Source organism: Episyrphus balteatus, chromosome 4, assembly GCF_945859705.1.
Source record: "Episyrphus balteatus chromosome 4, idEpiBalt1.1, whole genome shotgun sequence".
Lineage (NCBI taxonomy): Eukaryota > Metazoa > Arthropoda > Insecta > Diptera > Syrphidae > Episyrphus > Episyrphus balteatus.
In genome coordinates this window covers 28,309,947-28,337,887 of record NC_079137.1, presented here as the reverse complement: position 1 = coordinate 28,337,887, position 27,941 = coordinate 28,309,947, and the positions used below count along the sequence as shown (strand labels likewise).

Sequence of the window (27,941 nt, the reverse complement as noted above, 5' to 3'; positions counted from 1 at the left end):
AGCCCAAATAAAACACAACCAAAAAAGGAAAAAAAAAAACTCAAAAAATTTAATTTTCTGATTTTGTTATGTTTGTTTGGACTGTTAATTCCCTACAAAAAGTTTTAAACGCAAAAGCTATATCAAAATTTTGCTTTGTTGACGGGATATATTGAAAAAAACCAAAAAGGACGCTTTTACACCCCTACCTATCTTAAATTTGCACCCTCTCATTTAATAACTGCGCGGTTTTATTTCTTATTATAACCCATTGAACGATTCCTGCAATAAAAACCCTTGAACGTCTTAGTTCCTTACTGTCCTGTTATTTCGACATATTAATCAATAACCTATATAAGATTTGTATAAGCATTGAATAGTTATATTATTCAGCCCTGATTTTACAATTAGGGTCAGTTAGACTATCAGAAGCATATAAATGTCAATATTAAAAAAATTTTAATTCGTAAGAATAAACCTTAACTGGGGTTTATCTGGTTCTTGAAAAATTGGTTCTCAATGGTATAAGTATAACTTCTTTTTAAATATGAATTTATTTTAAAACTTCAAATGTTAGTAAAGCGTTTGAAGTCTTGATCCATTTCACTGCCTAACTTGGAGCTGGTTCTTTGGCTTCTTTGCCACTTACCTGATCCATTCATTTAAGTCATCACTGATTAGGCTATCAGTTCTCCGATATATTCTACACTACTCCACTTCTTATGATCTATTTAAAAGACTTCCCGCTTAACCACCCGCATCAACCGAAACAGAATGTGTATCTTAAATTAAAGCCCATCGTCAACTCTTTTTCTCAAAAAGATAAAGTTTTAATTTTTAATTATTTTTATTTGCAATTATTTTTTAATAAAAATCCGTGATTTTTTTAGCAGCAAAGTAAAACAAAGAAAAACAGAAAAATAAAATGAAAAATACTTAAATTAAAAATCTCTGACATTCGTGGAGGTCATAGTAACAATCCATTCTGCCAACACCAAGACCACCAGCAAGGGGAAAAGGAAATTTTTCATTTAACACAATAGTCCTTCCTTTGCTGGCGTATAATTGCCTCCAGCTTGATGCATCTTTCTCGCAGCGCACCGTTTTCCTTTTGTAGTAATTCAATTGTTGTGTCCTTCTTTTCGATGGCTTGTTGAACTCTGTTGAGAAAAAAAAAAAAAAACAAACCCAAGAATTATTTAATTCCAATTAATTAACGCAAATCCTTCTCGTTAACAAGCTTTAACGATGCCCTACACCAAAAGGTTACCTTTTGTGTATCTTTTGAATCTCATTATCTCGCTCCGATTTGATGCTGGCCACTTCAGTTGCAATTTCGGAACGAATATTGTCCCGTAGCTGTTCTCGTTCTGTAAGGAACTCATTACACATCTAGAAATGAACAACAGACCAGTCAAAATTGATTGAAATTTAAATCGTACAATTCGTATCCCCTACAAAAATACTAACCTTCTTGCTATGGTCTAGTTCAATGTGCAGTTGTTTTAGCTCTGCTTGGCTATTTCGAAGTTGAGCATCGGATTCCGCCAGGCGGGTTCTTGTCTCATTGAATTTTTCTCGTAAGGTCCTTTCTACTGATTCCGCTTGATGAATGTCCTTTTCGTACTTCTCCTTCAGACGACTGGAAAATTAAGTATTCAAATTATTGATAAATTGGGTTTAGTTTCCCTAAATTAATGCTTTTTTGTTATTCGTACTCCATTTTGGCTTCAAATTCTTCCTGGTTCTTGAGGGCTTCATTATCCATTCGTGTGACAATGGCGTCAATTTGGCGATCCCTTTCATTTCGATAATGCTGACGAATAGCGTTTTCACTCTCAACTTGACGCATTTTGGCATCATTTTCGTATTCCTTTTTCCAAATTTCAAAATCCGTCTCGTATTGCTTTTCAATGGAGTTGACTCGATTCTTTAAGTAATTTGGTAGAATGGGTAAGGGTTAAAATAATTTGCATTAATTTAAAATAACCTCTAATATGAAATTATTGGAAAATTTGATTCCTACATATTTATTATACAATGATGTGAAAACTAAAAATACTGGAAACAATATAAATAGTGGATTCCGACTTAGATTATTGTTAGGTATATTTCAATTGATATGAAGACCAAAATTTCAGAATTTTCGAATGTAGTGGGCTTAGAGCAAGCTACGATCTACAATCAGAGGCTCATCATAAGTGCATGTGTTAGTAAATCACTCATGCACAAAAAAAATATACTGCGATACAATACTAACAATAAAGATTACATTAAAAATAACATTAAAAATTACAAAAAATGAATCGAAAAACAATCACAACAGTGGTGCACTGGTCCGAAAACTAGTTTTCAATTCCATCTTACTTATGTTAAAGTCGATATAAGACGTGTTAAAGCTAAAAAGTTTACACATACGATTAAAGAGGTTCATGTATGCCATAAACTAATTTGTTCATTGAAAGTCAACGTGTAAAAGTTCAAATCTTTGGAAGTTGTGAGACCCTCCGCGATAATTAATCCCGGTACAGGCTAACAAGATTGGAGCATCAATGTGTCCATTAAAAACTTGATAGATAAATATTAGATCATTATTAACTCGCCTTTGATATAGAGTTTGAATCTGAAGAAGTTGGATCCTTTGTTCCTATGGAGGCAGGATATAAGGATCAGACCAAGGAAGTCCCTTTAGTGCGAATCGTATGAAATTATGTCGAATTGATTCAATACGACTTTTATGAATTTCATAAAATGGAGTCCATACTTGGGAAGCATATTCGAGATGGGGTCGAACGAAAAAATTATATAAGGAAACTGTAACATAGGCATAGGCGGATTTAGGGGGGGGCACGGGGGCACGTGCCCCCCCCAGAACTTAAAGTTCATACTTAAAGGAAATCAAACTATAAGAGTTTTAAAAATATATGAATAATAACAGAAAGAACTTGAGTAAAATTCTTGTCTATTTCTGGCTGAAAATGCGAATTTTGTTGATTGTTTCATCCCTTTCCCATGAAAAGCTCCACCTCACAAATAAATAAACGATTTTTCGATTTAAAAAAAAGTGAATTTTCAAAGTGATTTTGGTGAAAAATTTTGATATGGACATCGAATGACATTGAATGATATAAAAAAAATAATTGTACCTATATGCAACTCTATTTTTTCATACAGAGGGGTTAAAAAATTTGCACTTTTTTCGTTGTTTTTTTTCAACATTAGTGTTTTTAAAATAGCGGAACACGTCACAAAATTGCATAAACTATACATTATAGAACTGCAATATATGTAGAACAAACTTTGCATTTCAGAAGTTTGCCCAAGTTTGCACCCCGAAAATAAAGACCCCTTGAAAAAAAAACTCCTCAAAAGCGACCCTTACTTATAGATTTTTATAAATATTATTTTATTGAGAAAATTTCTCCAGGGATACCTCTAAAAATATGTAAAAATAATAGTGTTCCAAATTTCAAAAGAATCGGTGCAGTAGTTTTGAAGTTATGAGGAGCACCGGCGTTGAAAACATTAGTTGTGGGGATAACGATTTAAAGTTTTGAACTCTGGACTAAAAGACTAAAACGTTCCTAAGAGAAGTATTAAAATACTCAGAACTTGGTCAATTTGGCTCCAAGAGACCTACGATTTGAACACAATATTCTTGAGGTATAAAACAATTTAACCCCTTGTAGCCCCATGTGATATTTCTGTAACAAACCGAAAAAGATTGCATAAAAGCTCTACAAACTATTTTTTTTTCTTTTGAAGCTTCTAATATTATAATCTTTAAGTATTGCTTTATCGAAATAGTACTTCAAATTTCTAATAAATAGCACCAATAGTTTTTAATTGACAGTTAATGTTGAAAGTTGGGCTTTTTTTGAAAATAAGCAAATTTGTATAAAAACTACGAAATTCAGAAAAAAAATAGTTTTTGTTAGTAAACCCCACGGGGTTTTATTTTTGGATTTTAGGAAAGTGCCTAAAAATTAATATTAGATAGTTTTTTGCTTGAATTTTTGAATTTTTATATAAAAATAAATTATTTAAACTTTTTTTTACTCCCAAAATATCGAAATAACTAAGTAAATAATGACTTTATTGAATTTTTAAAAAAATACGTGTTTTATTAAAGATAAAGGCCAATCGATTGACTTATTAATTTTTAAATTTACGACCTTGGGTTACAAAAGGTTAATGCAAATAAAAAAAAAAACTGGGTTTCCCGGATTCAGTTTTTTTGTTATTCTTAGGAACTTTAATATTTATTAGAATGAAGTCTTTAGTATTTGACTAAAAACTACTAGGTCATTAACTAATGGTATAATTATGTCCATAATATTGCAAAATTTTATACAAAATCAATTAAAAAACGTAAACATTTTTTTTTTTCAAAATTTCATCTTTAAAACTTAATTTCTCAAAATCTATTTGGTGAAACAACTTAAGTCAAAAAATTAAACAAAGAATAGATTACTAACTTTAATATAGCACAGAATTGTACGTGCATTTTCTGATTTTTTATATTTTTTTTCTTCCGGCTAATCCAGGAGTAAGAGGGTTAGCACTTAAGTGGCTTTTACTGTAACAAGAAAATGAAAATTTTTCCTTCCGAATAACTTTTTGGTCATTTGGTACCTATTTGATGTGGGAAATGTGCCTAAATATTTTTGGCCAGGTTTTAGGCCACTGTGGGTCGTTAAAATTTTCTGCTTGTTAGTCAGTCGTATGGTACTTCACTTTATTTCTAACTGTTATTGCTGTTTTTTTTTGCCAATCCGTCCCTTGTGCCCCCCCCCCAGAAAAAAATCCTGGATCCGCCCCTGAACATAGGGGTCGTTAAATTCCTTTGCCCAACGTTTTATAAAACCGAGCATAGAGTTTGCATTATTTATAATGTAGTTGATGTGTTCAGTGAATTCTAAATTTGAGCTTAAGTGAACACCCAAGTCCCTGAAACGGTCAACCCGACAAAGTTGCAGTTGCAAAATGTAATAATCAAAAACACTCGGTATTCGTTTCCTAGAAAAAGTAATTGTCTGGCATTTAACTGGGTTAAGTGATAGACCAGTTTTTCCACACCAAACACTAAAACTATTAATATCGTTCTGTAAAAGAACGTGATCATGGTTAGATTTAATTATTTTGAATATCATCATGTCGTCAGCAAATATTAAAATTTACATCATTTATAGCGAGAATGAATAGAAAAGGGCCCAGGTGGCTTCCTTGAGGAACACCTGAGTGAGCATTGAAAGAATCTGAAGGACAGTTTCTAAATTTTACCTGATAGGATAAATTTAGAAACTTGTACAATTTTTCAAAATTTAAATTTATTGAAAACTTTAAATTTTCCTTTGTTTTATCTCAAATTTAAACTATATTTATTAAAAAAATGTTTAAATAAACTCAAAAGAATTTGATTTTACTCATAAAAAAAGTGATTAGAAATTAGTCCGTTTTAGCTGCAAAAATTTGAACAAAGCCGTATATTCAAAGTTCTTATTCGTATACATATGGTGAAAATTCACAAACGCATCACTGCAGAGATTATTTGCGATCATTCCTGTAGCACGTTCATAAACGCAAATAATAATAATAATAATAATAAGCATCACTTAAAATGTCAATTGTTCATTATTGCAAGGTTTGATAAACTGATGCGCAATTATAAAAAAAAAGCATCAAGAATTTTCTTGATAAGTTGTTCATGCCGACGCGATTTGGAGTAAAAATGGAGGAAAAGGACAGTGAAAAGTATTTAATCAAGTTCTAAATTAAATAATTTGATGAATTTCAGGGAATATTTTACCAGCCCACAAATTAAACCACTAATAGAAACCAGATTAAATTATGAAGGTGAGTTTATGGCAGGCAGAAAATCAAAGTCAGTATTATGGAGGAAAGTTCTTTGAGAGATAAAATGTGTGGCTCCAGATTTTATTCACAACAAAGAGTTATTATTAGTACATTTCCATCATTAATCAAAAATTGTTTTTAAACGTAAAACTTTTTGTCAATCAGCATCGCATCGTTATCAGCTGAGCAACGATCAGCATCGCAAAAAAGCAGTGATGCGTAATCACTACCAAAAAAAGTTTGTTTATTTACCCATGTATAACAGTTTAAGCAAATAAACGAGGTAGTTTTAACTCCATATTGAAATACAATAAAATAATGTGTCATATGGCCAGATTATATGAACTTGATAAACTTGATCCTTACATTCTCTTGCATGTTCGGTTTTAAAAAATCCAATTAAAAAATAGCAAGTATACGCCACAGTGCACGTTGACAACATTCAAATAATGTGAACTACAACTTTGGCCTAGATGTTATAACAAAATACACCCTATTCAAAATTAAATAAACACTTGCACTCTATAACTGAAGAAAATTATAAGATTATTTAATATACAAAAATAAATTCAATTGAAAGTATTACCAAAATCAAAAATAAATTCAATTTAAATATTACAGAAACAAAAATAAACAACACAAACAAAACTAATACAAATACAAATAAATATAAAAAGCATTATAGTTTTGGTTAGTAACCAAAAGTCCTTTTCAGGGATTTTTCGGCTATCGAATACACAATCTTAAAGCGACTGTGGCGCCTAGTCTCCAACATAGCGGATGTTTTTCCCGGTGTTACTTTTATACATAATTTATTCAATGGTTGTGTTTCGGGTGTGCCAAAAATAAAAAAACAAATTCGAAATACAAAATTTTCACATTTAGCCAGATTTTTTCTGAAGTCAAAAAGTACACACATTTAATTTGGCACTAAAAACGATTTTCCAAAAATTCATCAAAAATTCACATGTGCATGAAAAAAGTTTTTCAAGATCTCTTAAACGATGGCATCTATTTAAAAGGAGATTTTGTTCTCCTCTACAAAACTAATGTTCAAACTAGTGATGTATGTAAAAAATCATAGTAGATTTGTTTAAAACATAAAATCTTCCATGCCACTCAAAAGAATTTAAAACATTCAAACCCGCTTAAGAGAAACGGCAAAATGTCATAGTTGCTTTTTCCTTTAAGCGGGTTTTTTACTTTAACGAACCCCGTTTAAGTGAAAAAAGATTTTTGGGGATGACCAAAATGTTCGAGTTTTTATTTCGATCAGATTTCTCTTAAGCGGGTTTTACTGTAATCGGTACATAAAAACAAAGTTTCAAAAAATTCATCGACCATATAATGTCAATAAAAATTATTACTTATATGTTATAACTTATGAATTCTTCCCCAGTGCTTTTATTAAACTGGCATTATAAAAACTATACTACATATAGATCAATATTAGAACCGATAGAAAAGCTCGTTTTTCTCAAAAACGGTTCTTGCGTTTTTGACTAAAACAAAACTTTCTCCTCAACGACTATAAACTTATTTCAACGATGATTTTTACACTTCGCGTCACTTGAATAGAAACAACATTTTTTCTTTAGAAAATAGCGATTGGTGCTTTGGTGAGGTAACTTAGTAGATTTTTGGTTTTGCATTTTCAAAGAGGAACTTTTAACAAACAATGTTGTAAAAACAAAAAACCCAAAACAGAAACCGTATGGCTTCTAGTTGCGTTTTTTCGCATTACCTCACAAAAAACAGTGTTTTTTTTGCGTCACTTGAATAGAAACAAGCTCTTAAATTAGATAAAAATGATGAAAAATCATGGAAAACACTAATTATAGTAAAGCAATATTAAGCTTTGACATTATTTGCACATTATAACCAATTATGGGCTACGAGCTACCAATAGGCACCACAGAAAATGCATAAATAGAATTTAACATTGAAAATGCACTTCTACTGTACACAATCGTGGACCTAATTGGAGAAAGTGATAAAAGTGTTTAGTAACTTCTTACAAATTAAGAAAATGACATTTTCTACAATTTAAGGATTGAATAAGTGAAATAAACTTTCGTTTTTATCCGGAATGCATCTGTTTTGTTTTTATTGCGTTGTTTTTTCTTGAACTATCCTTGTGCAATCTCTAAGACGGTTGTTCTTCCACGTTCCTAAACTTGCCAAGAGCTTCTACCATTATTTCTTTGTAAAAGTTAGCATCTGTTTTTGAAGCGTGAAGCTTCAATTTTGCTATTGCACATCATTAAAACAAAGCGTATTACTATAACACATTTTAGTGCAATGTATTGGCGATGCGATTAAGGTTATTCTTTTATAAACCAATGAAATAGGGCTAATATTAACGTGGTCCATCTGAGTTGGTATGTTTTCCTTTAAAAAACCACTCTTTACCCCACTACTTTTCAGTTCGAATGCAACTATAAAATAGTTAACTTTTTTGTAATCTTAGTAGAACTTAAAATGTTGTTATTTTGCATTTTGAGGCTTTTTTAATGTTGTGCACCTTTTATAACTTCCAGGATGGAACACACCAACACGTTTCCATCGCACTATCACCACGTTTTTGACCGATTTTAGCGGCAAAGTGAAGAAAATTGCAGCTAGTTTTTAAGTTATTTTTTTCTCTGCTCGTGACTTGGGTCTCAAATGTCTTATTTTTTGATTTGATCACTAGTTTCCGATACTTAAAAAATTATCTCATCCAAATTTGGCAAATTTTCCAATATCTTTCTCGATTTTGCATAGTGCAGGTGCATTTCCAATGTTAGCTGCTATTTATGCATTTTCTGTGGTGCCTATTGGTAGCTCGTAGCCCATAATTGGTTATAATGTGCAAATAATGTCAAAGCTTAATATTGCTTTACTATAATTAGCGTTTTCCATGATTTTTCATCATTTTTATCTAATTTAAGAGCTTGTTTCTATTCAAGTGACGCAAAAAAAACACTGTTTTTTGTGAGGTAATGCGAAAAAACGCAACTAGAAGCCATACGGTTTCTGTTTTGGGTTTTTTGTTTTTACAACATTGTTTGTTAAAGGTTCCTCTTTGAAAATGCAAAACCAAAAATCTACTAAGTTACCTCACCAAAGCGCCAATCGCTATTTTCTAAAGAAAAAATGTTGTTTCTATTCAAGTGACGCGAAGTGTATACAGAAGCGCTTGAGTAGCTGTTATATTATTTTTTTTTTTATTCAATTGTATTTTTTTATATGCTTGTATTTCCCTCTTTTAGGAAAAATCTAGTTTTGGAAAACAGGCCAGTGATTTTTTTTTTTTGAAATTTAGTTGTAATATGTCAAATAATACCTGATTTCTTAAGAATGATATTCCATATTTTCTTATTATTATTTGTTTTTTGAAAAATATATTTTAAAATTGTTATTATTTAACGATTCAAAACAAAAAAAAATGTCTTAAATTCTTTCGTATAAAATGGCATACTTCTTTTGAACGTCTTAAACAGTTCAAAATGATTTTTATTTATTTACTTACCAATTTCTATCCCACCCATTGCAACTCAGTTTTTATATATGTGCCCATGATTATGAAAGTGGACTAGTCACTTTTTGCATTGCTTAAAGAAAAACTTAAATAATTATTTTCATATAACGATTTAATTATATTTCTTTTATGAAATCACTAGAGGAGCAATAAAGAAGTTTATTTACTGCAATTTCGCTTTCAAATAAACTTTACCCCTTAAATAATAATAATTTTTTGGCTAGATATTTGATGGCATTTTTAGGAGTGACTTAGTCCACTTTCATAATTAAGGGCATGTTGGCAATGCTGTACAAATTGTACCAGAAGAATCCTCCCGTTGAGCTTACAGCTCCAAAAAGTAAAAATGGCGGATTTGAACTTCCGCCTTTTACAACTTGATTTACTACCAGCCGCCATTGTGAAAAAATCACTTAAAATTAAATCTTAGCTTAAATCTTAAAAACTAACTTAAATATACTAAGATACCGATTAAACATAAAGAAAATAAAAAGAAGAAAAAACTATTGTAAGTAGTATAAAATAATACCTTTCTATGTAAATATATTAAATAATTTATTTTAATAAAAGGTTAAAACTTCTGCTTGAAGATTCAAACAAGTTTTTTCAGTCGGAACCAATACGTTCCAACATTTTTTAACAATAGTGCACCCCGATCAAAAAGGCCAAAACCACAGCAACTAAAGTATGCCGCCAAAAAAGACCCAAGATGCCTTCTTCAAATCCAACAAGACACGCAGATCACCAATACAAGATGAATTCAATTGCTGCTCATGCGACCAACCGGATTCCTTTGAAGACATGGTCCAATGCGACAGATGCAAATCGTGGAGCCATTTTACATGCGCCGGAGTCGATAGTTCGATACAAAATCAACCTTGGACATGCGCCACGTGCACGACAGGTAAGTCTACTCATTTACCTATTAGTACAAAAGTAGTTTTCGCGTCTGCTGGTCAGGATATTATCCCAATAGAAAATATTAGCCAAACCCCTGTCGTCAATATTGCTTTAAATACTACGTCTTCATCAAATATAAACGCCTTAACCTCCGATGACATAATTTCATTGGTGCGTGCTACGACAATCGATTCGAATCAAAACGTCACATCAAGCCTAATGCATGAAACGAATTCTGCAGTTTACACTACATCTGGGGTGGAACCTACAGCGAATGCAATTGGTCCTGCCTCTACATACGATGCGTTGACGTATACTGTAGATTCCGTCAATGCCTGTTTGCCCCATGCTTCTTTAAATGCCCCATATGATCAGTCTATATTCACTTCAGCCAATAGGGTATTTGTATCTTCTGCCTTTGGTGGAAAAACAACATATACTACAGACGTTAACCCATATCCTAACGAAACCCTTCCAATAAACAGTCGTCTAAGCTACGCAGCGTTTCCGTCATCGAATGTTGCTTTGAGTCTCGCAAGTACCATCAACCCAATATCATCATCAGTCCAAATTACATCTTCCTCTGCTATGAGTAGTACCCAACTTCCACAAAACCATATGCCTGCTTCCCATGCGACCATCAAAAAATCCAATGTTCACGGTAATACCTCAAAGAGTTTGTGGTCCGTTAGCACCAGAGGTTCTGCAAAGCTAAAAATTGAGTTGCAGATGTTGGAGGAGGAGAATCTTTTGAGGGCGAAGCGTGACCAAGAAGAACTGAAACTGAAAGAAACACGGGATAAGGAATACTTGCAGAGAAAATATAAACTCCTTCGTCAGCTAGCGGATAATACATCAGAATCTGAGGAGGATGACGCCTCTTCATCAATAACGAAAGTTAAAAGCTGGCTGAACAAAAATCCGAACGACAATCTCGCATCAACAACGATCAGCTATCCCCCAGCGAGCAATGCACAGATTCCACACATGCCAAAACATGTGCCTCCACCGCAACTTAAGAAGTCAACATTGCACCATCAATGCGCGTGGCAACCTGAGCAGCCCTCTCGACCACTAAATCAACCACACAACCATGCCTTTCCACCACCGCAGCAACAGCACTCGTTTGCCATTCTACCTTCGCAGCAACAGCAGTCATTTGCTCTTCCACCACCGCAGCAACAGCAGTCGTTTGCTCTTCCACCACCGCAGCAACAGCAGTCATTTGGCATTCACAACACCCATGCTCCTCTACCACCCCAACAACAGCATTCATTTGACATCTACAACTCATATCGCGGCAACTCTTCAACTCAACAGATGTCTGGCCTACCTCCGTTTGGACTGTCCAACCCTCATGGACTTTCCAAAGCCAATATAGCGTCTCGACACCTGATATCACGAGATCTACAAAGCTTCGCAGGAAGCCCAGACGAATGGCCATTGTTTATTTCGAATTTTTGTAGAAGTACCGAAATATGTGCCTTCACAGATGAAGAGAACCTTGTAAGACTACAAAAATCGTTGAAAGGAAAAGCTTTGGAAGCAGTTCGAAGTCTTCTTATTCAGCCGAGCTGCGTGCCTCGCGTTATATCTACACTCAAAATGCTATACAGAGACCCAGAACTGGTTGTTCATGCACTGACACAAAAAATACAATCAACACCAGCTCCCAAAAGTGAAAAATTGGAGACTCTTGTGAACTTTGCGCTTATTGTCCAAAATCTATGTGCAACCATTGAGGCTTCGGGTTTAGTAGCCCACCTTAACAACGCAACAATTCTGAATCACCTAGTACACAAACTGCCTCCGACTATCCGCCTTGATTGGGCGAGACATAAACGAGGAATACCAGATTGCAACCTGTCCCATTTTAGTATGTGGATATATGAGCTTGCTGAAGCTGCGAACAGCGTTCTTTTACCTGACATTCCGTCATTCACATCCGAATATAAACAACAAGGAAAAAAAGACGCTAAAAAAGGTTTTCTCAATGTCCACGATGATTATGCAAGCCCTGATGTCCTACAAGTAATAAAATCCAGATGTTGTATATGCCAAGGAGATTGCGAGTCGGTCGTCGACTGCAAAGAATTTTTGAAACTCAACCGTACATCTAAATGGGCAGCAGTAAGAGAGCACCAGTTATGTCGCCGGTGCTTACAAAAGCACAGTAATAAATATTGCGCTTCCACCACTGTATGTGGCAAAAACGGTTGTACATATAAGCACAATAAGCTTTTGCATAATGATGAACAACTGACATCTAAGGCTGGACAGATTCTACTCCATAGGCAAATGTACTGCAGCGCTCACAGCAACAACTCGGATCTCATCCTATTCCGTGTTGTGCCCGTAGTGCTTTACAGTAGAAGCAACAAAATTTACACCTTCGCCTTCCTAGACGATGGCTCCTCTCTATCTTTAATAGACGAAGATATTGCTAGAGAGCTGAAGTTGAAAGGAACTCCACGGCCTCTTTGCTTGCAATGGACTGGGAATACCCACAGGTACGAAGATAACTCAGAAATAATTTCTCTTCAAATATCTGGCACAGCACCAAAAGCAGAAAGATTTACCATTGCAGATGTACACACGGTCAAGAAGCTACAGCTGCCTGAACAATCTGTAGACTTTGTTCGTCTTCAGCAACAATATAAACATTTGAGTGGATTACCAATAGAATCATATGAGCGCGCGACACCACGATTGCTTATCGGCCTGAATAATTCCAAGTTGAGCCTTCCCTTGAGGTATAGAGAGGGAAATTCGAATCAACCAGTTGCGACTAAAACACGTCTTGGTTGGATGGTGCATGGCTGTTTTGGTGCAAAACCTGCCGACATGACATGCCCTTACGAATTTAATGGCTTTCATTGTTGTGAATGCGACGATTCTGAATTACAGCGTTTGGTGAAAGGGTTTATTTCAAGTGACACCTTTGGAGCTACGAACCTTGAAAAGACAATTCTATCAACTGAGGATCAACGTGCATTACAATTGCTAAATACTTACACCATTCGAAGAAAAGGGCGCTTCGAAACATGTCTTCTGTGGAAGACCGATGAAATACATATGCCCGATAGCCTTCCAATGGCCAAAAAGAGATTGTCCTGTCTTCACAAACGCATGAAAAGAGAACCACATTTAGCTGAAACACTTGACAATAAAATTAAAGAATACGTGTCCAAGGGCTATGCAAGAAAATTGTCTGCTACCGAATTATCTGTTGAAAACCAAAAAGCTTGGTATCTTCCGATCTTCCCGGTTTACAACCCAAACAAACCAGGAAAGGTGAGGATTGTGTGGGATGCGGCAGCTAAAGTTCAAGGCGTATCCTTAAATTCAATGCTACTCAAGGGTCCAGATCAACTAACCTCACTAACCTCGGTTATATATAAATTCAGAGAAAATCCCATTGCAATTTGCGCAGATATTATGGAAATGTTCCATCAGGTACAGATAAGGAACGAAGACCGCAGTTTTCAAAGATTTTTATGGAGCAAAAGCGATAAACAAGAGCCAGATGTATATGTGATGAACGTAATGACCTTTGGGGCGACATGCTCCCCTTGTTCTGCCCAGTTTATAAAAAATAAAAATGCTGACGAGTTCAGTCAAGCATTTCCTAGAGCTGCCCGTGCCATTAGGGAAAACCATTATGTCGATGACCTAATGGACAGCGTAGCTACCGAAGAAGAGGCAATTCAACTGGCCAAAGAGGTTCGATTTGTGCATAGTCAGGGTGGGTTTAAAATAAGGAATTGGATTTCCAATTCGACGTCGGTCCTCAAAGCACTGAACGCAGAACCCACAGATAGTAAAGATTTAAACATCGATGTGGAACTGACCACAGAAAAAGTTCTGGGAATGTGGTGGTGCACGTCAGTAGACTGCTTTACATATAAACTTAGTAAAAGCATAAATAATTCCGAACTGCTTTTCGGTGTCCGGCGTCCCACGAAACGTGATGTTCTTAGGATTCTTATGATGATTTTTGACCCTTTAGGCTTGATAGCCCATTTTCTTATGTACGTCAAGGTTCTATTACAAGATATTTGGCGCTCAAAAGTGGACTGGGACGAAGAAATCAAAGATTCTGAGTACACGAATTGGCTGAAGTGGGTCAAATTCTTGCCTTCAATGGAAACGCTCCAAATTCCTCGATGCTACATCACTCATAACCCAAAAAGCGACTTTGAAAGACAGCTACATGTTTTCGTAGACGCTAGTGAAAACGGATTTGCTGCAGTAGCATACCTGAGAAATGAGACCGTTGATGGAATTGAGTGTTCTCTTATCGGCGCTAAAACAAGAGTTGCTCCTCTGAAAAATCTTTCAATACCCAGACTTGAGTTGCAGGCTGCTGTTTTGGGTGCCCGATTTGCCCAGAGTATAGAGCAGTCGCATAATATGAGCTTTTCGAAAATTGTTTTTTGGTCAGATTCAAAAACTGTACTCAGTTGGATTCGATCGGATCACCGAAGGTATAAACAATTTGTGGCCGTCAGAGTAAGCGAATTATTAGATCTCACTGACATATCAAAATGGCGATGGGTCCCCACGAAGATGAATGTAGCTGATGAGGCAACAAAGTGGCAGAAGATCCCAGAATTCAAAACCACGAGTCGGTGGTTTACTGGACCCCAATTCCTTAAGCTACATCAGGAACATTGGCCACAGGAAACTCCCATTAATGAAAACGATACAGAAGAAGAACTTAAAACATGCTTCCTCAATATCCACACATCTAGAGAAAATATATTTCGTTATAATGAAAACTCTAACTGGATACGGTTGCTGAGAAGTACAGCTTTCGCACTCCGCTTTACTTATAATGCGCGTAGTAAGAAATTTAAATATGAGAGATCGGTCGGACCCCTTTCCCGAAAAGAACTTCAGTCTGCCGAGGTTGCACTTCTTAAAGAAGCTCAGTATAGTGTGTATGCTGAGGAAATCGCAGATTTACAAGCTAACCAACTGATAGAACGATCTAGCATATTATACAGTCTTTGTCCAGGTTTGGATGAAAATGGCGTCATGAGGGCAGTCGGAAGGATTCAGTATGCAGAAGGGGTCGATGAGAATATGAAACGCCCAATTATCCTTCCAAGAGATCATCGAGTGACCTTTCTAATTATTATGCAGGTACACTGTAAGTACCACCATCAACACCATGAGACGGTAGTCAACGAAGTTCGGCAAAAATTCCACATATTACAACTGAGAGCTGCTCTAGCCGCAGTAAGACGGGCCTGTCAGGTATGCAAGAACAATAGAGTTAAGCCACTTCATCCTATTATGGCCCAACTTCCACCAGCCCGGCTTGCTTCCTTTTGCCGTCCGTTTTCTTTCGTCGGAGTAGACTACTTTGGACCAATGAACGTAACCATTCACCGAAGAACAGAAAAAAGATGGGGTGTGCTTCTGACATGCCTCACAACTAGAGCGGTACATCTTGAGGTAGCACACTCACTGTCATCGGACTCGTGTATTTTGGCGATCCGAAACTTCATAGGCCGTCGTGGAACCCCAATCGAAATGTACAGCGATAACGGGACAAATTTCGTTGGGGCTGAGAGAGAGCTTCGGGAAGCACTTCAAAATATAAACCAAAACAAGCTCATAGAAACCTTTACTTCAACATCAACTAAGTGGAAGTTCATCCCTCCAGGATCGCCGCATATGGGAAGAAGTTGGGAAAGGCTAGTAAGATCTGTAAAAACTACACTTTACCAAGTTATGCCAGACCGGAATCCTTCCGACGAACTTCTCCGTAGTATGCTCATCGAGGTAGAAAATATCGTTAATTCACGACCATTAACATACATCCCTATCGATAGTGAAAACGAAGAGGCACTTACTCCTAATCATTTTCTGCTAGGCTCTTCGAGTGGTTCTAAACCACTAGCAATATTTGATGACGACATAAGGGTGCTAAAAAATAATTGGTTAATATCTCAGCAGTTCGCGGAACACTTTTGGAAACGATGGGTACGGGAGTATCTTCCCACAATAACTCGTCGTGCAAAATGGTTCGAGCCAGTAAAACAAATAGAAGTCGGTGACATAGTAGTCATCACAGATCCAAACAGCCCCAGGAATTGCTGGCCAAAAGGTCGAGTGGTACTGACCAAAACTTCCAAAGATAACCAAGTCCGCAGCGCCTTTGTCAAAACACAGTCGGGTGTGTACGAAAGACCTGTGATTAAACTAGCGGTCCTAGACCTTACGAATTCTCAAGATGTAAGTCCACGGAAGGATCTACCTGGGGGAAGTGTTGGCAATGCTGTACAAATTGTACCAGAAGAATCCTCCCGTTGAGCTTACAGCTCCAAAAAGTAAAAATGGCGGATTTGAACTTCCGCCTTTTACAACTTGATTTACTACCAGCCGCCATTGTGAAAAAATCACTTAAAATTAAATCTTAGCTTAAATCTTAAAAACTAACTTAAATATACTAAGATACCGATTAAACATAAAGAAAATAAAAAGAAGAAAAAACTATTGTAAGTAGTATAAAATAATACCTTTCTATGTAAATATATTAAATAATTTATTTTAATAAAAGGTTAAAACTTCTGCTTGAAGATTCAAACAAGTTTTTTCAGTCGGAACCAATACGTTCCAACAGGGCACATATATTTGTCCACTTACGAGACTGACAATCTCCCATGTATTTCAATATACAATTCAATTTTGATTTTGAGAATTATTTTTTTCAAAAACTGTGCCATAAAAAGGCTTTATTTAAATTTTTAATAAAAGACGAGGTTTTTGGCATTACAAAAAGGTATAGCATGTTATTGTACGTCTAACCATTGGTTTTTAATAATTTTTTTTCGAAATTAAGTTAATTTTTTTTTTAAATGCCCCTTCCGCCAAAACGAGGAATAAACAACCCCCCCCCCCCCCCTCCCATACGATTATTTTCTTGCCTTGACTACACGCTTTTGCTTTTTGGCACATTCCTCTTGAATTACCCTGTATATTATGGCTTGTCATACAGTTCGTGGAAATGTCAGGTCACTAACATACACCGAAAAAAAAAACAATATCAATTTAACATTTTTTAAATATCAAATTAACATTTTTTAAATATCAGCCAAAAATGCTCTATAAAATGTGTTTTATTTAAAAAATAATGTTAAAACAACATTTTTATTATCAGGATGATATTTAAATGTCACATTTTGGAAATTTTTTTTGATATTTTATAATCATCTTTTCATATCAATTTTTCATTCCCAATTATTGAAAAATATTAAATAAAAAATTCTTAATGTGTACTAATTTAAAGGCGCTTTGTGTTTTTTCGAAGTAAAATGTATGATTTACTGAGAAAATTTGATCGGCACTAAAATTTTACTTCACATAGTTTGGGAGAAAATAACAAAACAATTATATCAAATATAATAGAAAAAATAATATCACCATTATTTTGTAAAGAATATTCCCTTTCAGTAATGTTTTGAAAAAAGAAAGAAAATTCTTAAAATAATAAAAATGAAAAGGAAAGAAATAGGTTTCACTTCCACTTAAACTTAAAAAAATGTCAAAATGATATTTTAATTGTCAAAGTGAAATTTTCACTATCCCACCTGAAATTAAAAAATGTCAAAATGATATGATAAAATATCAAAATTGATATTTTAATTGTTGGACGACTTTTGTCACTGAAAAATGTTAATTTGATAGCTGTTATTATCAAATTTTTTTTCGGTGTAGGGATAAAACTTAAGAGATAAATATGGCAATGATAGTTCAGAAGAGTTACTCTCACTAAGATGAAGGTGCCAACTGCCAATTTTTTTAATAAGCTTAGTCCTACTTGATAATTTATCTTACCTGATATTTTTCTTCAATTTTGGACATTTTTTCAATCAATTCACTTGTGGCATTTTCTACTGCATCTTCCTTCTCACGCTGCATTTCAAGTTTTTTTCGTTGCATCTCATTTTCTTTATCCTTTAAATCAGCTTCATACCGTTCACGTTCAGATGCAAACTCTTCACATAGCTTTGCCTTTTGTTCATCAAAGTTTGTTCGTTCTTCTTGAAGCTGTCTCTCATATCTCAAAAAAATCACAAATTCAATACTCCGAATAGTATATTCTCAAACCTCTCTTACCTATCTCTTATTGCGGCACGTTCTTTCTCAATAATTGCTTCACGGTCTTGAGCACAAGTCTCTCGAATGGTATTTTCAATATGATCATGTTTGATTCGAGCTTCATCTACCGCATCTAATAGTTGCTGCTGATGTGCTCTCTTCAATTCCGTAATTTCTCGCTGATGGTCGCAAGTCATTTTGTTAATTTCCATTTCCAAGCCCTTGACTGTGAGTTCCTGCAATATCGCACAAAAAATCTCTATGAATCCCTCAAGCACAACCAATTCCCTTTGAAATGTACCTTAATCTTCTTTGTATTGTCCCGTACCCATCGCTCACGGCGAATTTTTTCCCCAGCAAGAGTTGTCTCTTTGACGCGAGCCACTTCAGTTTCCAATTTATGTTCCCATGCTTGATTTTGGCTCTCAAGTCGTCGAGTAAGTGCAGCAACTTTCTCACATAATGAACCTTTATCTTTGAGTAGCTGTTCGGGGAGAAGATGTTTTCATGTTATTGTTTTTTATTGATCAGTTTTCTTATCTAGAAAGTGTTTATACCTGTTCAATAAAACCCTGGTGACGTGCAACTATTCCTTCAAAATGTTTCTTTTGTTCACGCAAACGATTTGCTGTGTTCTGCTTCTCACTACGAATTCCCTTTTGTTTTTCGTTTCGAATTTTTATAATATGTTCCTTTGAAAGGAGCATAGCATTGGCAAGTTCATTGGCACGTAGACTTAGACCAATAACACGACGGGCTAATTGGTGATTTGGAAGCATCAAAAGATCTGAAAGCCTTTGTGGCAGAAATGTCGGTTAAATCTGAACAAATTATTATTTTTATTTCATGATTACTTGGGTACATCTTCAGCTATGTCTGGTTCTACAACGAATTCGATTTCCGAGCGATTTGATTCGGGGATGGACCTTCGGGTCTCTAGGAGAGTTTTGTCACAGCTGTTTTCCACATCATCAAGGTAACTTAAAATGTCTCTGTATTGAAATATTAATATTATGTATATTAAAATCACCATTTTTTTTTTTTTTGAGTTTTGTTTTTAATTGTAATTTAAAAAAATTTAGTTTGAAAAACTAAAAACGAAAATACTTTTGTCGCGCATCAAAAATAATAAAATAATTTAATTGAAATGTTTCACCCCGTTTCTGGCTTTTTTAATTAACCATTTTTATTAATACAAGATTAATTTATAATTTTTAATCAATGATTTAAGTTTATGTTAAGGTTTTTAAATCACATATTCAGTACTGTAATAATTTTAACGTATTTATTACTGGCACAGATATCAAAGTATTGTATTTTTAAAAGAAAATGGATCGTCATATCTTGTATAGAAAAATAAAGCTGGGAAGCGGGTTCGCAACTGCTTATATACAGGTACATGGTACACCTATATACAGGGTGTCCAAAACTAATTGTTCAAACAGATTATGGAGAAAGACCATCTTATGGACTCTCACAAAGCAGTTTTTTTACTGAATGCAGTTCTTGTGGTATTTTTAAAAACTCCAACTTTGAAACAGTAGGTATTTTACTTCGCTTGTACTTACTTGATTTTCGTTTCTTTATAATTCCTTCTCTTAAACAATGGTTATTTAAATAAATAATAAAAATGTACATTTGAAGCACGACAACCCATGAAGAAGAAAAATCCATTCTTGTTAGCTTGTAGTTCATTTGCAAGAATGGAAGTGACCTATAACTAACGCCGAGTACGAACACCTAAGCAGAGATGCAGGATGCAATTAGTACCCCTAAATAATGTTTTGGTGTTAAAGGCTAGAATTCGAACATTGATCTCTGACATTATAGTCACACTCAACATTGTGCACTAAACGGGGTGCATTGATAAAGAACTGAGGCAAATTAATATAAAAAAGCACTATTTATTATGTGGTTCCAATAAATGTGTATTATCTTTTTTTTGTTCTTAGTCAACCATGTGCTTTTGGCCCAAAACTAAGCAACCCACATAATTTAAAAAAAAAAATTGAAAAACTACACTTCAGATATTTGTGTCAGATCAACATGAATAAGGTGCATTACTTTTCAGGGATGGTCAGGTTGACTTGTTTGTGAGTTTTGTTGGAATAAGTGTTAAAAAATACCTTTAAATCATGTCGCTTATGTTGGTATACATATAAAAATTTAAACTTTTCTTATTAATTTTTTAAAATCTGCACCTTATTTTCAAACCAAGAAAATTAGGACTTGCGGACATGAGATTTTTTTAGATTTTTGAGGGTAGTTAAAGAATATTCAAACAAAGATTAAAATGAAAAAATTAGCCTATTAGCACTTATTCCTAAGATGAACAAGAATCTTCTTTAGTGCATATCCTAAATTTGCCCCTCCATCAAAAAATACCATTATTTCGTAGGTATATATATTTTTTGTAATGTATTGTTTTGATTTTTAATAATAATGGATTCTAAAATCTTCATGCAAAATTTGGTTCATCTACCATAACTTTTAAGGGTTTTTCGGCAGTAAGTTTGCAACTGTTATAATAATATGAGTTGACAGATGAAAAAAACAGGTATAACTTTTTCCAGAGACGTCAGATTGTCTTGATTTTAGATTTTTTGGAATCACCTTAAAAAATTCCTTGAAATCATGTATCATATGTGTATATAATACCATAGCCTATTTTTGCTAATTTTGAAAATCTCCATTTCGCGATTTGACCTTGAAATCGCGACAAGCGGACATGAGATTTTTCTAGACTTTTGAGATATGTTATAGAATGGCAAAAGGAAGATATTGAGCAAAAAAAAATTTCTACTAACATTCATTCCGAGGTTAAACCCTTATTTTACTGGATTATTAGTGAAATATAAATTTTCTCACAAAAAGTTAAATTTAGACTTCAAAGGTCCTCACTAAGGAATCGTTCATGTTCCGCGAATGTTTTTTTTTGTTTTTTTAATAAAATTTACATTTGTGTTGCTTTATTGGACCCCATGCATCTTATTTTCGCTTATGCTGTTTTATTGCCAAATATTTTAAGACTTTAATAAAAGAGATTGCCATAATTGAATAGTTTCTCTCAAAATGACGTTCAAAACCAAAAAAACACTATTCTTCGGCATGGGGTCATTAAAATGCTAATTTCCCAATATATAATGAAATAATCTTAAAATGTGTACTTTGAGTTGCCGGGGCCCCGGGGCAAGACTAAATTTTGAAGCTCCTTTGATATAAAAATAAGAACAAATAAAAAATGAAGTCTATGCCCCAAGATTATTCAAGTAATATTTTTCGAGGCCTAAAGATAATATGTAGGTATGTATGGATATAATTTTACTTTCAAAAAAAAACAAATATTTTTTGGGGCCCCTGAGGTTACTATTATATTGTCTGCAGTCGGGGCCTGGCGTGTGGGGGGCCCCAGGACACCCAGCACCCCGCTTACCCCAATGATGTGTACGCCCCTGAGATAAAGGTTCTATATGAATTCTTTAAGAAGTAATAAGCTAATATAAATCTTAGATTACCAAAATTGTGCCGAAATATTTCATGGCAGAAGTTCCATGTTTGACTTAAAAAAAACAATCGAATAAAAATTCCATTTAGGTATATCGGTGCAACTTCAAAATTTTATGTTATTTTTTTTTTTTTTATTAAAAGCTCCGCTCAGTGTTTCCAGAGATGGCTTTCTATTGCCAATCAGGCTCCTTGAACATTAGACACGCTCTTTAAAATTGTGATTTCCGATTTATCTCCGATTTATTTTGACTTGGCGATTTAAGGCTCCTTTAAAATTAAAGCATTTTACCAAAAAAAATGTCTACCAAAGATATGAAACGAGACAAGCAATTTTCCTACATTTTTCAATGAGCATGAAAACAAAAAGAATTAAACTCACAAAAATCAATAATCTCATACAAAATTAAAATTGTATACGTTTTTGGCAATTTTGGCTACTTGTCTCTAAAATATTCTGGCAACATTGGCTCGGCTACAAGTTTGTAGAACACAGTTTTTATTTAAAACATAGGAACCATTTTTACTTGCGATATAGGTACTATCAGGGTTCGGACTTTACTTCGATCGAAGTAGATTTACTTCGATTTTGGGAAAAAAATAAAATCTACTTCCCTACTTCTCTTTTTCAGGAACTACTTCTATTTCTTGATTGAAAAAATATGTTTCAAACAATAAATTTAGAGAAATTAGAGAATGGGATTTAACTTGAATTTTGAATCTGCTTGAGGCATTGAGAAATAAAGCTGCAATAAAATCTTAAAAGACGAATGGAGGTCAATTTATTATTCGAATTCAAGATATAAATAAAATGTATCAAAGTAATTTTGTCTGATTTTGAAGAATTCCTGATCAAAAATTTGTTAGATTATAGTGTTTTAACTCACAGCACCGTTGCAACCACTGATGAGAGAGGTTTTTTGGAAAAGAACATATTAAAAAAAGTTAAGAAAAATAATTTTGTTTAAAAATAATTTTTTTAAAATAAATTTTTGTAAATAAATGTTCTAAAAGCTTAATTTTGAAATCTACTTCCGAAATTTTGGACCTGCTTCACTTTTTTTTTTTTCAAAGTTGCTTCGAAATTTTGAAATAGAAGACCGAACCCTGGGTACTATATATCAAGTTATGCATTCGTACAAAAAAAAAAGTTGAGATAGCATTTTTCCATGACATTACGATGGTAGAGAATGCCAAAAAAGTGGGTCCCGGAAGTCCGTCTGTCTGTCCGTCTGTCATTATGTTGCTCATACACCACAGTGATCAATTTCAATATCTATTTATGTATCTCATATTTTTTGATCTTTAACACCCAATGAACTATGGATTGAAAGGCAAAAATAATTTTTAAATTCTCTTTTTTCATAAATTTTATTTATAAGTAAATAAATGATTGTTTCAAACACTCCTCAGATTTGCAGCAGTATTAAATAAAATTGCTTGAACATCTTAATTTAGCCATTTTTACTTGGTATAGGTACTTTATATCAAGTTATGCATTCGTACAAAAAAAAAAGTTGAGATAGCATTTTTCCATGACATTACGATGGTAGAGAATGCCAAAAAAGTGGGTCCCGGAAGTCCGTCTGTCTTTCCGTCTGTCATTATGTCAGTCTGTCAGTCTGTATGTCTGTAAACGAAGCTACAGCCTAAACGGATGGACCGATTGATGTCAATCTTGGTATGTAGCATTATTTGACGACTCTACAGAGGGGTTTTTGGAATTATTTTTTTTTTTTGACAAAAATAAGTCTACTTGTCATATAATGATTTTAGTAAAATTGAAATTGCTCAAAAACGGCTGCAACGATTTTTTTTTAAAAATTCAAATGTTATTTTAAAGACAAGGTCTATCTTCTAATAAAAAAAGTTTTTTTTCGAAAACCATTATTAACGGTAACTGCCATAGAACCGTTTTTTTTTTTTCAAATCCGATTATCTAGGAAAGCGCTTATTCGATTTCAACGATTTGTAAAGAAACATTTATATGATTTTAGTATAAGCCAAAAATAAAATTTTCAAAAAAATTATTTTTGGATTTTTAAAAAAATTTTAAAAATTTTTTTTTGAAAAATCAAATTTTTGAAAATATTACATTAATTTTTTTTGAAATTTTGTTTTTAGATGTTGGTGATTTCAAAAAAATGGAATACCAATTTTACTTTAAAACTTTTTTTCCAAAATATTAGATATTTATAAAAAAATTAGTTTTTTAAAAAACGGCTCTAACGATTTTGAAAATTTTTTTTCTAAAAAAGCATCTTAAAATATCAATCAAAACTTGTTTTGGAGGGCAATTTGATTTCAGATTTTATTTTATTTTTTTTTTTAAAACTAATTATATTTTTTTTTTACTTTTTTTTGTACCCATACATAGGTAGTAGGTACCTACATTTTCCAAATTTCTATATAAAAAGTCTTAAAAATTAAAACAACTTGAACTCTAAGAGCAAGTTCGTGCATCCCAGTCGTGCATTTTTTTTTTTGGTAAAATTGTGTGACCTTTGACCCCTTACAACAGACCCATCGGACGGAGGAAACTTGAAGACTTTTCACAGATTGAAAACCATCGCAATACCAACCTATATACACCAAAAATCAGCGTGTTACAATTTTTTTCAAAGGATCTATTTTTACTGGACTATACACCTTAACACATGGCAACCCTCACTTATTTTCATATATGTACGCATATTAAGCGGCAACCTTAGCATTTTTTTTTTTTTTGCAATCTGTAGCACACCTCAAAACTTTAACGTGTAACTCAAACATACCTATAAAATTGTATCTGAAGATTTGATTTATTTTCAGTAAGTATGTACCTGTATTTATCTGGAGACTTTGCATTATTGGATGATGTTGATTGTTCAGCTTCTTCATGGTCATGTTGAGAAATAGCATTTAATTTCAGATCGCTGTCAACTGACTTTTCCGCAAGGTTATCTGAACAAAATTAAACACGTAATAGTCAACTCGATAGTTGTTAAGAAAGAATCCTTAAAATTACCCTTTTTCTTGTCCTCTTCAATTTCCTTGATTACCGAAACAATTTCTTCATAAGTCGAATCATCTTGTGAGTTTTCATCTGATTTTGAACTCTGTGAACTGTCCTGCATTGAGGACTCTTCATCTCCATCAATACTATCTTTGGAAAACTTCTCAAGATCACTTCTGACCACCCGGTCTTCAGACACTTGCGCCGACATCCAGCTATCGACTTTATCCAATTGGAACTCATCTAGATTTGAATCTTCCCGATATGGTCCCACAACTCTTTTATTCTTCACGATTTGACTTGAAAGTCTCTTTTCGGTTCCTGGTGCAGATTTGGATCTCCGCTCCTTTGAAGCTGAGGATGGTCTATTATTTGAGCGTTTTTTTGTTGTCACAATCGGGCTGGCAGTAACTTTCAAGTAGTTGTTGATAACTGACTCACTTGAGGGTGCATCTGGAGTAGTAGTACTTGGTAGAACAAGATTGCGTTTTGTCTGCCTGTACATCTCAACCGTTGAGTTCTTACTATTTACATCTGAAAAATTATTCTGCTTCTCGAGACGAACATAATGACCAATTGACGGCAATGGTTCCATGTTATTAAGCTGACAGCGCTTTGGTTCTAGATCTTGAAGAATATTCTTAACTATAGAAGAACATTCAGAAGATTGTTCCCCAATGACGTGTTTATACTGACGAATCACATCGCTTTCACTTTCCTGATTTTGGGACTTTTCGGCAGATGTCGAACACGATGACTGGTCTGGATATTCACATTTTTTAGGTGAATCATGAATGCTGGCAGTGGACGAGCTTCTAGTGCTGCAGGAACAGTTATCCGAAGGACACTTTGGATATTCAAATGTTTCCGCTTGAACTTCGCTGCTTGCTCCAAAATGTACCGACTTTTTGGAACCGTAAAAGGATTGCTTATCGTTTTCACAATCACTGAAAAAGTCAACGTTTAATGCGTTATCAGAAGCTTTACTGAATGAAACTCTTCCAGGAAGATCGGGCTTCTTTGTGTGCCAAAAATCAGCTGCCTGACCCGGTTTCTCCTTACAAATATTGGTAAGCGAGGAAGAAGGGTTCATTCTCTGTTGAAGCTGTTGGCTGGAAGACCTTTATTTGGAATTTAGAACAAAAATGGACGTTGCCGCAAACTGAGTTTACCTTGTCGAAATCGTATCCCCTTCCTGGCTACTAATATCGAGTGAGTCCTTACGCGACCTGTTTAAATTGTTAATGCTGCAACTCTTTCTTGAAGTGCTGGCTTCCGAATGCTGGTCATCTGATTGGTCTCGGCACAACCAGGAACGTTTTATTGGCTCATCCAAGAGTATTTTTAAAAGATTCGATGAAGAAACTGATAAATAACGTTTCTAAGAGAATATAAAAATCAAATATTTGTCAAATCATTACGCAACTTCTATCCTTTTGCTTACATTTCGAACTAATTTTCCACTGCACTCCCCTTCAATGTAGTTCCCACCGAAGCACCTTGAATATTTTGCATCGGCCGATTGTGGTCGCTTCAAAAATGGAGACGTACGTCCTCGCCGAAATACCGAGGCCGAACCGGGACGTTGCAGAGCTGGCGTATATTTAACATTCAATGCTTTAGGCTTATGCCTTGAGACTAAATTTATCTACCAAATGGTCAGTATGGTTAGCAGGGAACTATATAATTTTTCACTAATGCTCTCTTGTCTCACCTGTGATCCTTTTAAACTCAAATCCATTCTAAAGAGCCGTTGAAGGGGTAAAAATGAAAAGCTTTTGTGTCATTAAGTTTGACAATTTTTGTTTTTTTTTTTTTTTTCTTTTACTTCCTAAGTTTTTGACTGACACGGATACTAGCAAATGGACTACTGAGGTGGCAAACATTTGGGAGGATTATGGAGGTGGTTCTTTTTCTCGAACTGGGACTTACTCAAATGTAACCATATTGATTCTATTTCGCTGTGCTGGTGTAAACAAGGGTTTTCACCTTGCCTACAGGTTGGCCACAACAGAGTGAATTTTAAGGGAGGACAGGTGTTTTCTTGTTGTTTGTGTCTTGCTTCAGCCCTTGACAATAAAGGTGTGCTGACTCAATAAAGAGATACTAAAAATGTATTCATGCGTGCTGTGCAAATGATTGTTGTTACTATTTTTTTTTTAGGGTTTGTTTTGATTGTGGTGTTAGGTCGAGAAATTCAAAAATGAATGAATTTGTTATTCCTTCGATTGTGCATTTAAAAGGGATAGTTCAGACAGTGAAATAAGGGGAAGATTTCATTTCAATGCTTCAACCCTGGGTTCCACATGTGGTATTTGACGGTTTGACCTCATGAAACATTAACATAAACCCCTCCGTTGTTAAATATTGCCTGTTTGAAGCCAACTGAATGAACTGTCGTTGCATTTGTTTTTTTTTTTTCTGGAGTTTTTAGGCCTGTTCCTTAATTAACAAAACAAAACTTATAAAAGAAATAAAAGTTCTTGAGTATGCTTTGATTTCAATGTAGCAATAAAACATACCTACATCTAACTTCTTAACTTAGAATTGGCATACAAGCAGTTCACCTATAACTAAGTAGATTTTAAAATCGTAGCAATTTCTTAATGATGAATTTTGATCCCATTACTCAAAATTAGTTTTATTCTTTTTTTTCAATTTCTCGAAAACGAAGCGTAGCCATCGCAAGCTGAGTTACCACTGGCATCACATTTTTACTTGCGATATAGGTACTATATATCAAGTTATGCATTCGTACAAAAAAAAAAAGTTGAGATAACATTTTTCCATGACATTACGATGGTAGACAATGCCAAAAAAGTGGGTCCCGGAAGTCCGTCTGTCTGTCTGTCTGTCTGTCAGTCTGTCAGTCTGTCAGTCTGTCTGTCTGTCTGTATAAGGAGCTACAGCCTAAACGGATGGACCGATTAATGTCAAACTTGGTATGTAGCGTTATTTGGCGACTCTCCAGAGGGGTTTTTGGAATTAATTTTTTTGGACCAAAAATAACGGTACTTGTCATATACCGATTTTAGTAAAATTGAAATATCTCAAAAACGGCTCCAACGATTT

The 27,941-nt window shown here is 34.4% G+C and overlaps 1 protein-coding gene across 2 annotated transcripts; it reads right to left on the bottom strand.

Annotated features, from left to right (window-relative positions):
• Positions 1-780: 780 nt before the first annotated feature.
• LOC129920140 (centrosomal protein of 131 kDa) lies at positions 781-26,733 on the bottom strand. Of its 2 annotated transcripts, none has more exons than XM_056001353.1 (14): positions 26,584-26,733; positions 26,314-26,517; positions 26,042-26,250; positions 24,882-25,990; positions 24,697-24,817; positions 19,225-19,362; positions 18,928-19,165; positions 18,672-18,854; positions 18,389-18,606; positions 18,107-18,332; positions 1,698-1,909; positions 1,450-1,621; positions 1,250-1,371; positions 781-1,139 (listed from the first exon to the last, which is right to left on the bottom strand). In XM_056001353.1, the coding sequence occupies exons 1-14, from the start codon at positions 26,608-26,610 to the stop codon at positions 1,007-1,009; spliced, it is 3,312 nt and encodes a 1,103-aa protein (XP_055857328.1). In that variant the 5' UTR covers positions 26,611-26,733; the 3' UTR covers positions 781-1,006. The 2 variants fall into 2 exon arrangements, with proteins under 2 accessions (XP_055857328.1, XP_055857329.1); XM_056001354.1 differs by having other exon boundaries at positions 24,882-25,981.
• Between the last annotated feature and the right edge of the window lie 1,208 nt (positions 26,734-27,941).